The sequence below is a fragment of the Chelonia mydas genome, chromosome 9 (assembly GCF_015237465.2).
Source record: "Chelonia mydas isolate rCheMyd1 chromosome 9, rCheMyd1.pri.v2, whole genome shotgun sequence".
Lineage (NCBI taxonomy): Eukaryota > Metazoa > Chordata > Testudines > Cheloniidae > Chelonia > Chelonia mydas.
Window position 1 is genome coordinate 16,652,120 of NC_057855.1, and position 14,442 is coordinate 16,666,561.

The 14,442-nt window shown below is 43.2% G+C and overlaps 1 protein-coding gene across 1 annotated transcript in view; it reads right to left on the minus strand.

Moving 5' to 3' along the window:
* SEC62 (SEC62 homolog, preprotein translocation factor) overlaps nucleotides 1-12,891 on the minus strand; it is a 38,910-nt gene extending 26,019 nt beyond the window's left edge. The window contains exon 1 of the mRNA XM_037909627.2: nucleotides 12,760-12,891. Within this exon, the coding sequence (XP_037765555.1) occupies nucleotides 12,760-12,795 (36 nt within the window). The 5' untranslated portion in view covers nucleotides 12,796-12,891. The remainder of the gene's footprint in view (nucleotides 1-12,759) is intronic.
* Nucleotides 12,892-14,442: the final 1,551 nt, after the last annotated feature.

Genomic DNA, 14,442 nt, shown 5'->3' on the forward strand with positions numbered 1-14,442 from the left:
CTTTGCAAGAGTGAGTTAAAGGAGGAACTGAGGAGGAGAAGGAAGGCGCCTGGCACATGGAAAGTGGTATGCTGTTCTAAGCATACAGGACCGCATGAAAGAAATTATAAAGTTGAGAGTGGAAAGAGACAAAATCGAGAACCCAGGAGTCAGAGACTGTCAGATGATAAATGTGCAGACATGTTGGCAGAGCTGAGTGGCACAAAACCTTTAATGCAATGAGAAGCTTGAACCTAATGTGGAAAAGGAGTAGAAACTGATGAAGTCTTTAAAGGTAGGGAGGCACTTACAGAATCTTATGACTGGTAGCTGTAGGTGATACCACATGACTTAAGAATGACTTTACAAGCAGAAATTGAGACAACAATTGAAGAGATGCTACCAGTTTGGAGAAAGGAAGTAACAAGACAAAAATGTGCTGGGCTAAGATGTAGAAACCTCAGTTATCCTCACAAAAATGGGCATTTGAGGAGAAGGATTAGCTGTTTTGCATGTGTGAACATATCACTTTACATTCTTACAAATATATTAGAGTGTCTCTGCAGCCCAAATACCACTCCGAGATCAGTCACTGCAGAATAATGCTATGTCATGAAACTGAAAGTATCATCTCTGTGCCTGTGCTTGCTTTGCAGGACTGCAGAGCATGGCACTAGATCAGGCTGGGTCACTTACATGGCAGTATGGAATATGAATGCTCTATAGATGTATTAGTTATTTTTAATCCATAACATGCCTGTCATGAACCACTTCTGGTCTTGCACTTATAGCAATACATTTTAATTCTGCAATAAACACTTTAAATGGAAATGCAAAGATCAAGTATTTTTTTAAAACCAAACTGAAAAGTTTTAGACAGAGTGAGAGGGTATTACCAAAATTAAACAATTTTTACACAAACAGGAAGAGCTTGTAAAATAAATTGGTTGATGAGTGGTCATCCCATCTGAGCACGCTGTTGCCTTTCCTATCTGAATGGACAACTTTAAAAGGAAATTACACTTAACATATGACACACACTTTACCAAATGACAGAATGTACTGGGTAATTCTCAGAATGCCAGTATCTTCCAGACTAAATCCTTTGGAGCATGTATCTTGTACACACATATATATGCAACACACGTAAGGTTGAACACACATGCCTGTACTGTATTACAATGGATGATTGTACATTAGCCCTTATATAGGCAAAATGAAACATTTCTCCATGCTCATACTTGATTTCTAAATATTCACTTGAAATCTTTGTAAATCTATCACATAGCAATGCATAAACAAAAAATCTATACAAACAGACATACCCAAACACCACACATAACTATTCAACTATAATTGATATGAACTGACTCGCTCTATTGTGTTGATACTTTGACATGCATACTGATGTTAAAAATACGGAGGAATAAATACAATGGGTTAATTTTCCCTTAAAGCTTTTGTAATATTTGTGAGTTTCCACCCTATCAAATAACCTATATTTAGTACAATAGCTCCCTACAGGACAAATGTCCTTATTTCACAATGCAGAGTATGGAACTGCTCTCTTGGAAAAATTATCATCATTCACATTTACCATCAATGCTTAATTTTACTGCTAGTCTTGCTTATGTTTTTCCCCTGTCTGTTATCCGGCCAGTTCAGGATTGTTCCCTACCTACAGTGCATTTTCTAATGTTCTGTCCAGTCTAGTTTTCAGTGTTCTAAGCAATAGGGCTCTCCCTTGGGAGGCCATTCCAGAGTTAAATAGCTCTTACTCTTCGAAAGTTTTTCCTGATAATTAGCCTACATGTTTCCCTCTCAGTTTCATCCCATTGCTTGTAGTTCCAGATTTGTACTGCAATGTTAAAATAGACTGCTGAATGAAAAAAGCTGAAGTGACAGACACCAAGTGTACACGGGCATATATTTAAAAAACAAAACAAAAAAACCGCACCAAAACACAGAATGTGTCAGAAACTTAAATATATTGCTCTTTTTAAAGATGCAATTTGACAGACCTTTATTTCAGACCTAAGAATATCAAAACAATAAATATTTCGACTCCCATTAACTTGAGTAGGGCCAGAATTTCAGCCCTAATTTCCATTTATGCACATTCCTTTTCTTGTAGGCACATTTTATGTCATCTAAATGCCTAAATAACAGATTACGTATGTAATTTGCAAGCACAAATAGCCTAAATTATTTCCTCAAATGATTGCAGGTTCAAAACTATTCCTGCAAATGGAGGCCTGGTGAAGATCCAGATGAAACCGTTAACCCTATGTACTCTAATCTCCCCTCAACATGCATTTGTAATTTCCATTGATGCTAATGATGGCTCTGCATGGACCCAAACAGAGAACGGAGCTATAGATATTTGACAAATTGAAAACTTCTGAAGTTTTTAAAACCTGTGCATGCTACACTGGTCTTAAGCTTCTCTCTCTTTTGTTCCCACGTAGGTGTGACTTGTTCACTGGGGCTCTTCTCATTTGTGAGATGATCGACATGACCTAAAATAGGATGTTTCCCTGTCACAACATAAACAAAGTTTCTGGAAAAACAGAATAGAACTAATGAGGACTGTCATTAACAAGATATTTAATGTGAAGACAAAATATTAAGAATCTTGGTGCCCTTCTAACACTAAAGAAGTGATCACACTTCTAAATAATCTTTGAATTTATCCATATGAATATTTAGTAATAATACTTTGTACTTCTATAGCACCTTCTCAGGATTTCAAAACATCTGAAAACATCTATGAAGTAGAGTAAATATTTTACTCAATTTTCAAATGAGGAAATGAGAGAATTTACAAGCTTCATTTTCAGAGCTGCTTGACATTCAAAGGTCCCACTAACTGTAGTGGGATTTGTGGATGTTCAGTAAGTCTGAAAAAACAGGCCCTGTGTGACTGGTCCAAGGTTACACAGCAAGTGATGGAGCTGGGAAGTCAGATATAGAGCCTGACTCTCAGTCCCTTGTTCTAACATCTCCTCTCTTATTATTACAGTACTGCAACTGTGTTAAAATTATTTTAGTTAAATGCTGTTTTTACACTCAAAACATTGGGATGGATCCTAAGGCACACCAGAGCTCTATTCAGTGTATACTAGGGAGGAGGCAAGAGGTGTCATTATACTATCTTTCCAACACCTCCTCCCACTTTGGGGGGCATAAATTAAAGCAGCCACAGTCCTCAGGGGTTGTTCTGTTGACATAGGATCACCAGAGTACAGCACCATGCTATCCCCCAAAAGTCCCCCAAGCATTCTATTATACCAGATCTGGGTCACCAAGGTATTCCCCAACTCCACCTTCACAACATCCTTAAGTGTAGTGGCACAAATAGGACTTAGTTTGGGCTAAGGATCTGTACTATTTTGAAAGAATTTGAAATAAATTTATTTAGATAAGCTATTAATCATTTCAAGATGGGTCTCCTAATAGGAGTTACGGTAGTGCATATTTTATAAAAGTAAATAAGCATGTACAGCAGGGGCGGGCAAACTTTTTGGAAACCACATCGGATTTCCAAAATTGTCCAGAGGGCTGGTTCTCGCCCCCTGATGAGCCCCCCCACCCAGAAGTCCTGCCTCATCCACTCCCCCCCCCCCGCACTCCGTCCCCTGACCAGCCCCGGACCTGACTGCCCCTCGCTGCCCCATCCAACCCCTCCTCTCATTCCTGACTGCCCCCCCAGGATCCCTGCACCCATTCAATGCCCCCTGTTCCCTGCCCTGCGACTGCCCCAACCCCATCCACACCCCTGCCCCCTGACCACCACCCCGAACTCCCCTGCCCTCTATCCAACTCCCCCCACCCCTTGTTCCCTCCCCCTTACCACGCTGCCTGGAGCACCGGTGGCTGGCGGAGCTATAGCTGCACCACCCAGAACACCAGGACAGGCAGCCATGCCACCCAGCTGGAGCTAGCCATGCCACCATGCAGCAGAGCACCGGGTCAGGCCATGGCTCTGCAGCTGTACTGCTGGCGGCACAGTGAGCTGACGCTGTGGGGGAGGGGGAACAGCAGGGGAGGGGCCGGGGCTAGCCTCCCGGGCCAGGAGCTCAGGGGCCGGGCAGGAGGGTACCGCGAGCCGGATGTTTGCCCACCTCTGATGTACAGGCTCAAGTTACAGTTGTGAGTTGCCGAGTTTATGGTAAACCCCAGTTTTCACTCACTTGCCTGTCCAGATGTTTTGCTTTCTGGTGGGAGACATTAGTGGAGAAAAGAATGTGTTCCTGTTTAGTCTGAAAAGGACTGTATTTGATCAGTGTTTTTAATGGATGACAATGGTGCTAGAACCTGGGACAGGCTTCACTTATGAGTTAATTTTTATTTATTTATATTTAACTAGCTAATTTCACTTTCAAAAAATTATGTACTCATTCAGGACACATTTTTATACAAAATTCAATCACACAGCATGTCTAAGCTTGTGAAACTCAATTATCTTGACTAAATCATATGAAAGATGGGAGACAATAACAAAATTAAAAATTAAAGCTTACACTGTGTCCTAGAGAGAGAACATTTATTTTCTGTTTGCCTTTGTTGGTTTGTGTAACATCTTTAGCATTTATTTAAGAAATGTGTCAAAGTAAAAATATCACTCTGAAAAAAAAACAAAAAAGCTTTGCTATTTTAAAACACCTCTCATCCAAGGATCTCAAAGCACTTTACAGGCATCTAATTAGAGTTTAGATCTAACAGGCAGGTCAGTATTGGAAACTCAGGTACAAAGGCTAGGGGTCAGATTTTCAGAATTATTTAGGTGTCTATCTTACATCTTCAGGTATTTAGTGGGATTTACAAAACTGCCTCTCTCCACCTTTAAGCACCTAAATACCCCTGAAAATCTAGCCCTAAGTGATGAGCTAAGACTAACTCTAGACCAGGGGTCGGCAACCTTTTAGAAGTGGTGTGCAAGTCTTCATTTATTCACTTTAATTTAAGGTTTCACATACCAATACCATATTTTATCGTTTTTTAGAAGGTCTCTCTATAAGTCTATATATTATATAACTAAACTATTGTTGTATGTAAACAAGGTTTTCAAAATGTTTAAGAAGCTTCATTTAAAATTAAATTAAAATGCTGATTTTATACCGCCGGTCCGCTCAGCCCGCTGCCGGCCCGGGGTTCCGTTCACCTAGGCCGGCAGCCGGGACCCCGACTGGCAAGGGCAGCAGCCAGAACCCCAGACTGGCAGTGGGCTGAGCGGGGCCGGTGGCCAGGACCCCAGACCAGCAGTGGGCTGAGCGGCTCAGCCCGCTGCCGGTCTGGGGTTCCGTCCGCCGGCTCCTTCCAGCCAGGGTCCTGGCTGCCGGCCCCCCTCGGCCCGCTGCCGGTCTGGGGTCCCGGCCCTGTCCACACAGAGTAGGTACCTACTTTCTCCCTGGTTCTGGCCCATTCTCTTCCTCTCTCTGAGATGAGGGTGGGAGTGCACTGAGAACAGGGCTGGGGGTGAAGGAGCAGGCTGGGGGTTGGGGTGCAGGGTCTGGCCAGGAGCTAGAATGAGGGAGGGGGCTCAGGGTTGGGGCAGGAGGTTTGGGTGTGGAGCGCTTACCTGGGCAGCTCCCATTTGGTGCAAGGGGTGCAGGTGGGAACGTGGGTGTGGATGTGCAAGAGTCAGGGCACGGGGTGTGGGGGGGGGGGTGCAGGGGTCAGGGCATGAGGCTGGGGTGTGTGGGGGTTGCAGGGCTGAGGGCAGAGGGCTGGGTGTTTGTGAGGAGGGTTCATGGGTCAGGGCAGAAGGCTGGGGGTCTGAGGGAGGTACAGGGGTCAGGGCAGAGGGCTGGGATTGTGGGGGTTCTCCCAGCCCCCTGCCCTGAGCGGCTCACGGCAGGGGGCTGGAGGGGATATGCCGATTCCACCCCCTTCCCCAACATCACCGGAGCAGAGAGCTTGCTGCGGCTCTGCTTTTCCCTCTCCCCTTCCATAACGAGGGCCATCAGCTGATCGGCCACAGGGAGGGGGAAGCTTGCCTGCCCTGCAAGGAGACAGCAGTGGGCGGAGAAGAGTAGGCCAGGCCGGGCAGGATTTTTAATTGCACGCTGCTGTCCCTGGCAGATAGCAGCGTGCCATTAAAAACCGGCTCGCATGCCGTCTTTGGCACGCGTGCAATAGATTGACGACCCCTGCTCTAGACTAAGTGACTGATATGAGAGTTACCCGAGGTCCCTCAAAGGAAGCCTGTTGCAGAACCAGGCCTAGAAGCAAGATTTCCAGACTACTGGGGTACTATATTTTAACATAAGAAATGCATCCTTTAAGAAAAAAGATGAACAATATTGCTCATTGCAGTGTTCTTGTAGCCGTATTGGTCCCAGGTAAATAGAGAGACAAGATGGGTGAGGTAATATCTGTTATTGGTCCAACTGAAGATATTACCTCACCCACCTTCTCTCTCTCTACTATTGCTCATTGACATTGTGTCCCATATAAATATCTCTCACTAAAAAAGAATCATCTATTTTTTCCTTTATTATATTCAGTCATAGCTTTAATTTTGTTGTGCAACAACTAAAAGTATCATATTTCAAAATTAATAATTAATGACAAAATAGAAGGAGGGGACAACATTTTAAAAGCAAAGGTCATGCCTAATTTTTTCTCCTAGCCTTATGCCAGGTGATTTGGCCCCTTCCCCACACTTGACTTGGATTTTTTGAAGAGCATACTACTTGTCTGACAGTAAGTGCTGTTATCATGGAATAAATTATCTTTGTCTTCATATCCTGTTTTGCTACTTCTCCTGTTTTTCTTGTTCTTCTTTTCTTCCTCCTCCACTATCTGACATCTCTTGTGCATACACTCCTCTCTACCTCTTGCCATTCTCCCTCCGTCTCTCCAGCCAGCATCTGACCTTTTTGAAAAAATCACCCTGAAACTAACCGAAAAGAGCCCTAACAAATGGGAAAGTTGGTTTAGTTTTAGTGAAAAGTGTTCTATTGTCACTTCTGAAGACCAGTCCTTTATTCATCCACTGAAAGGGTAAACCACAGAAACAGTGGTGCAAGCTATTGTACAATGTCCTACCCACAGATTCCAACCCAAATGTGGAAGAACCAACTGTAGGATTATGAAGTTAACGGCTTCATAAAAATAATGACCAACACATCTTTCATCTAGTTGAATCCCAAAAACCTGTGTATAGCAGTTAGAGAAACTGACTGAAAAAATCAAGAAATCTGGATTTCTATTCCCAAGTCTGCCACCAACTTGGACTGAGGCATTGGCCAATCACAATCTTTGCCTCAGTTTCTCCATCTATGTAATAGTGGTCATATTTACTAATATTTGTGAAATACAGTGACACTAAGATGAGGCATTTAATAAGTACTAATTATTTATCCAAATACAAGTATAAGCACAATTTTAGGTAGGCACCATATAATTATCCACTTTAGAATTTGGCCAGTGCAGTTCCAGCTGTGATGTTCAACTGAACACCTGTCCAAATGAACTGGACTAAGACAACTTTGTGTTTAAGTGAATACTTTCATTGTAGGTTATAAAACATGTTTGTTTTGTTAACGAGATGAAAGAACACCTTGGATCAGGTTTCTTGGGTAACAGAAAAACACAATAACTCCCCCCCCCATACCTTTTTTGAACATATGTATTTAGACTTTTTTAAACAGATGTTAATCTGCAGACTGTAAAGGAAAAGTTTTATTTTTTTAAATACATCCTTATATATACACACACAGATAGAGCTTTCTCAAAAAATTAAAGTCTTGGGTCTTCAGAAACCTCAATATCACTAAGTATCACACCATTTTTAGCAATCTGATTCCCTCAGGATTTTCTCTTTTCAACATTTTGTTTAATATGGTGCTCTTCCTATTACCTCAGTTAAACTGCCACCCAAGTAAGATTTACTAGAATCTTTACCTCCAAAATCCTTTTTATTGATCCTTCAAATTTTAGTAAATTTCACCTTGTTGCCAGGACACTACATAGAAGAGAGCTGTGTGGCAGGGAAACACCACTGAGTGGAAACAGAGTAAAAAGGAAAAGAGATGAGGGTGGGATTTCAAGAGGGAGAGAAACAACACAACTAGATATGGGGAAAATGAGAGACTACATAACTATGGAAAGGAAATAAATCCTGGTGGGATATGAGAAACTTGGTTTTTTTCTTATTTTGCCTAAGTCAAGAGGCTAACCTCCTTCATTGTTTTAGGTCTAGATTCATAGATTCCAAGGCCAGAACGACAACTGTAGTAATCTAGTCTGACCTCCTGTATAGCACAGGATACAAAATTTCCCCAAAATAATTCCTAGAGCGTATCGTTTAGAAAAACATCCAATCTTGATTTAAAAATTACTAGTGATGGAGAATCCACCATGAATATTGATCAATTGTACCAGTGGTTAATAATTCTCATTGTTAAAAATTTACACCTTATTTCCAGTGTGAATTTGTCTAGTTTCAACTTCCAGCCATTGGATTGTGTTATACCTCTCTGCTAGATGGACAAACCCACTATAAAAATATGTATTCCCCATGTAGATACTTGTGGACTGAAATCAAATCACCCCTTTACCATCTCTTTGTTAAGTTAAATAAATTGAGCTCCTGGAGTCTACCACTATGAGGCAGGTTTGCTAATCCTTTAATCATTCTCATGGCTCTTCTCTGAACCTTCTCCAATTTTTCAACATCCTTTTAGAATTGTGGACACCAGAATTGGACACAGTATTCCAGGAGCAGTTGCACCAGTACCAGATACAACGATAAAATAACCTCTCCACTTTTACTCGAGATTCCCCTGTTTATGCATCCAAGGATTGTATTAGTCCTTTTGGCCACAGCATCACACTGGGAAATCATATTCAGCTGATAATCCACCACGACACCAAATCTTTTTCAGAGTCACTGTTTTCCAGGATAGAGTTCCCCTCTCTTGTGAGTATGGCCTGCATTCTTTGTTCCTAGATGAATACATTTACGTTAGCCATACTAAAATGCATATTGTTTGTTTGTGCCCAGTTTAACAAACAATCCAGGTTGCTGTGTTTTAGTGACCCGTCCTCAATATTTACCATTCCCCCAATGTGTGTGTCATCTGCAAACTTTTAGTGATGGCAAATGATTGGAAGTTTAAACACCAGCCTATAATAAACAGTTAGGGTGGAGTCCACAAAGCAACGTAGACTCCTAACTTATATTAAGGCTCCTAACTTCCACTGATTACAATAGAAGTTAGGAGCCTACATTGCTTCATGGATTCACCCTTGGTTCCAGAAAAATCGGATATACATTTATAATGGAAAAATTGACTACCTTAATAGAGGCAGCTTGCAGTATTACTTTGAAAACTGGTGTTCCTTTTTGAACTATGCCAAATCAGTCCAAGAAGCTAAGAAAAACAACTGACTCATTTTGGCCAATTAAGAACTCTGCGAATTAAAGAGTACTCTCTTTGTGGACTCATCTCCTACATTCTGTTTGATATATGATGGAGAAACTGCTAAGAAGGCAACATATGTTTATCTATATATTTGTGTTACAAATTTAGGCCTCCGTCCTGCCAACTCTTATACACATACTTAACTTTAAGCATATGAGTAGTCCTGTTAAATTCAGGAGTACTTCTTAAATGTTTTAAATACACGTATGAGTTTTGCAGGATTGGAGCCTTAGGTTGTTATTACACCAGACATTAAATGTCATCTTTAAATTGTTATTGCAATGGATGCAGTTCTAACTTGTAAGCACCTAATTATTTTCTTGTTCTAACTATGCTTTTTCCAGTTTCTTCTTTTTTTAATAGTAATTTTTTTTAAAGTTTTTAAAAAAAAGAACAGGTCACAAGCACAAGAATGAATCCTGCCCTTCTTGGGCCAAACCAGGTATGATTTTTTTCCCCCAGAAAATTCCATATTGGGAGGAAGAAAGAAGAAACATTTCTCTGACCGTTTTTTCTTTTTTTAATGGCGGCCGTTTGACACTGATCATGGGCGTGGCATGCTAGAATAAGTCCCAGTGTGATAGATTAGTGGGGACAGGGCACGTGAGATGATCAAAGTGAATAAATACACAAACTGTACGACTCTACAATTCATTACATGAACACTGCCTCCGTGAGTTCTCACACACACACACACACATTCTCAACCTTAACTTCATTTTAGTATATTTTGCCAGGGAATATATATCAGTAATGTAACAATATAAAACATTACAGGGATGGTGTAATTATTCCCAAAAGATACATTACAAACCCAGGAAATTCAGAGTTAAGGTTACATTTAAAAGAACTCCAAACATATTCAGGTTAAAAAAAATACACGGTGAAGAAATTTAAACAACCTTATCTCTGCCCTGAAGTAATGTAGTTTGTGATCCCAGATTAAATTTATTTCTAAAGACAGATTTTTTTACATATTCCCCTCCCTGCATGGCATCATTTTCTGTGTTTGTAATGCTTGGTTTTAGGATAATTACAACTTCTCTATAATGTTTTCAACTGGGAAGTTACTGATTATTTGATATATATATGCTCAAACTTAATTCCATGTTAATGCAGTTTCTTCTCTCATAATTTCTCTAGGGTTTTTTCATACATGAATACTAAACAAGAAACCTAAGAAGAAGATTACCATACAACATTTCTAATTATTTGAAGATCTGTAGTATCAACCTCAAATCTTTTTTTGAAATTTAGGGGCAAATTCACCAGTACAGCCAGAGCACGTCAGCTAGTTAAGATGGTTTTACAGCTGCTTAGCATCATTAGAGCAGAATTAAGCATACTGCAGAATCTGTCCCTTAATTTGCAATTGATTTATTAAGTGAGAGAGAGGGTTGTATTAGCAAAACTGGTGATATGTGAAGGAGGGTGAGACTCTCTGTGCTTCCAGGGTTCCCCCTGTGCTCCTGCACAAGATTTCAATTAATTTTAACTGTATGGGAAGTCTGAAATGCCTGCATTATTCCACTATTAAAATCATTTGGACAAAGAAAAGACTGATAGCTGCTTAATTTCTTAAAGGTTTGTTTTTAACTTAAACTAACTTAACAAAATAACTTGTAAATTCTCAAACTCTCTCTCGCTCAATGACTGTTCCACTGTGGATAAATCATTAAATCGTCGTTGGGCCAGAAACAGGGGGAGAGAATGACTGTAGTACAGTGGGTAAGGCATCCACCTGGGAAATCAGAGACCCCAGCTTCAGTCTCTCTGCTCCACTCACTTATTACTTATCCACAGTGGACCAGCTTCAGCAGGAGACATTGAGGGAACCTAACATTAGTGATTAGGGCACTCTCCTGAGAGATGTGGGATACCCCATCCAAATCCTCCCTCTGCTAGAGAAGGGGGAATTGAACCGGAATCTCCCAGATCCCAGGTGAATGCTCTAACCAGGGGGCTAAAGTTATAAGATGGGAACACCGCCTCCTCTGGCCAGATACTGAATGGGACCCAATCTGGTAAGCAGATTCAGAGGCCACCTACCAGTTTAGGCCACGCATGTGAGATAGGCAGCCAAATGCCTATGTTTCCAGATCTTGTGAATTGCTCTGGGGTTTAGGCAGGAGATGGTGTCTCAACCCCTTGAGGAAGGCAGACATGTACACTCTCAGAGACATAAACATAGGCACAAAGGAGAACTTTTACCCTGAAAACTTAGGTACCAAATGAGTTTAGACACCTACAGCATTTAGTGGGTGTTTTATGGATCTCAGTGGCACCAAAACTGGGATTTAAGAACCTAAGTAGCATTGTGGATCCCACCCAATATGTTTTGGCAACCTGAACTACAGATGCCTTTATTGCTCCAGCTGTAATAAATACTTTATTCCCCCACTTGAATATTTACTGAAAACAGCTTCTCCCCATTTCATTAGTATTTGTCTAAATAAACTTTTTAATATCTAAAGACCACAGGATTTTTTGAGGGGTGGGGGGGGATGTAGGAGGGATGATTTACTGTACCTGAAAAGACACCCACCATTCACAAAAGTAATCATTTATCTGTCTAAATTTCAAAAAAGCTCATCTCTTTCACCAACAGAAGTTGGTACAATAAACGATATTACCTCACCCACCTTGCCTCTTTAAGAAAAGATAATGAAAAGTTTTAAGCCATATTATGAAGAAAATCCCTTCCACATATTTTTGCTTACAACTGAACAGGTCTTTAAGCTGCAAGAAGGTATGAGAAATTCAGACGGTCTTTTAAATGTGGAAACCCCTTCCGTCACCTCCTCCAAAAGGAAGAAAATGGTTATTCCCATTAATTCAATGGCCAGCGCACAGCTGCGCTTTTGCGACAGGTGTAGCGCACTGGGGGTGCACCTCTGCACAGGTGTGTCGGTGGGGGAGGCTGTGTGAGCATGCACAGGAGCTGGGCGGGGGCACGCAGGCCAGCACGGAGGTGATGTATTGCTACGGTACCACAACAGGGGTAGCATGCAGCCGTGGTCCGTGTGTGGTCACATGAGGCAGGGTGCCAATGGGACAGGTGGGCTGTGCGCAGGGCTGGGCTTTGCACGCGGGCGGGGAGCGGGGTATGCGGTGGGGCGCGCAGGCTCCAGGCGGGAGTGCTCCAGGGAGGAGAGGGGCACTCGGGCAGGGCCTTACGGGAGGGAGTCAGGGGCTGAGACGAGAGGCTGGTGGGGGGCCCGAGGGTGGGCAGGAGGCCGGGGCCTCCAGGCGTCGGGGGCGGGGAGCAGGGCCGGCCGCAGGGCGCTCGAGCGGGAGCAGAGACAGGGCAGGAGGACGCCACGAGTCCCCGGGGGAAGCTGCCTACCTGGATCCGCTTCCTATGTCTCCTCCGCTCCGCCATGTTGTCGCCGTCTGGTCTGCCGGTGACGTGGAGGCGGGAGTCTCGCGAGAGGCTGCGGGAGCCGTTATGTAAGTGGGGCGGAGCGGGCTGGTAGTTAAGTTGGGGCTCGCGACTGGTGGGAGGGGTTACAGGTGCTGTGGGGGCTGGGTTAGGGGCCGGCTCGCGGGACGGGGCGGAGAGCGCCTCTCTCCGCCGGCTAGGGTGGGGGAGGCAGTTTTGGCGGGGTCCTGGCGGGGAGCGGGGCTCGAGCCAGGATACGTGCCCTGCGCTTCTCCTGCCCTGCCCGGCGCGGCGCGGCGAGGGCGAGCACCCCGCTGGGCGGCCTCCCTCGCGTCTCCCTTCAGTAGCGCGCTCCTGCTCCCTCATTGTCCCGCCTGAGGGGAGGGGAATGTACCCTGCATCTTACCTAGCGCCCCTGGACGAGACGCCGATGGTAGGTGCTAGTGGGGTGTCTACACTAGCGCTCACAATAGTGTTAGATAACACGTTAATTAACTAACCATTCAAGTGTGGCTAGATCCTTGGGGTTCTTTTCTCACCCTTGTGTGTCATGATCACCAGGGTCACCACCAGTTTGGGGCATTGGTGCACCTCAGGCCCTCCTATTCTCCACCTGTGCCACAAACACTATTCAGGGGACACCATCATAGGGCCTAATCATATCAGCCACACTATCAGAGGCTCGTTCACCTGCACATCTACCAATGTGATACATGCCATCATGTGCCAGCAATGCCCCTCTGCCATGTACGTTGGTCAAACTGGACAGTCTCTACGTAAAAGAATAAATGGACACAAATCAGACGTCAAGAATTATAACGTTCAAAATCCAGTCGGAGAACACTTCAATCTCTCTGGTCACTCGATTACAGACCTAAAAGTTGCAATTCTTCAACAAAAAAACTTCAAAAACAGACTCCAACGAGAGACTGCTGAATTGGAATTAATTTGCAAACTGGATACAATTAACTTAGGCTTGAATAAAGACTGGGAGTGGATGGGTTATTACACAAAGTAAAACCATTTCCCCATGTTTATTCCCCCCCCCGCCCGCCACTGTTCCTCAGACTTTCTTGTCAACTGCTGGAAATGGCCCACCTTGATTATCACTACAAAAGGTTCCCCACCCCCGCTCTCCTGCTGGTAATAGCTCACCTTACCTGATCACTCTCGTTACAGTGTGTATGGTAACACCCATTGTTTCATGTTCTCTATGTATATAAATCTCCCCACTGTATTTTCCACTGAGTGCATCCGATGAAGTGAGCTGTAGCTCACAAAAGCTTATGCTCAAATAAATGTGTTAGTCTCTAAGGTGCCACAAGTACTCCTTTTCTTTTTGCGGATACAGACTAACACGGCTGCTACTCTGACACTAGTTTAGTCTGTTGAGAGCTGTAATGCTTTAGTCTAAAATCCAGATTATTGGGTTCAATTCAAGGGATAACTGCGTGATAAACAGGAGGTCAGCCTAGAACCTGATGGGATGTTCTCTTTTGGCCTTCAACTCCGACTCTGTGTCAGCATACACAAACTGATGTATGCAGCTATCACAATTTAGGACAATTGCCTGAAATGAGCCCGCAAATGTAGGTGCCCAATTGTGCATCCATTTTTGCACATTGGCTAGAGGCATCCTGTTTTTAA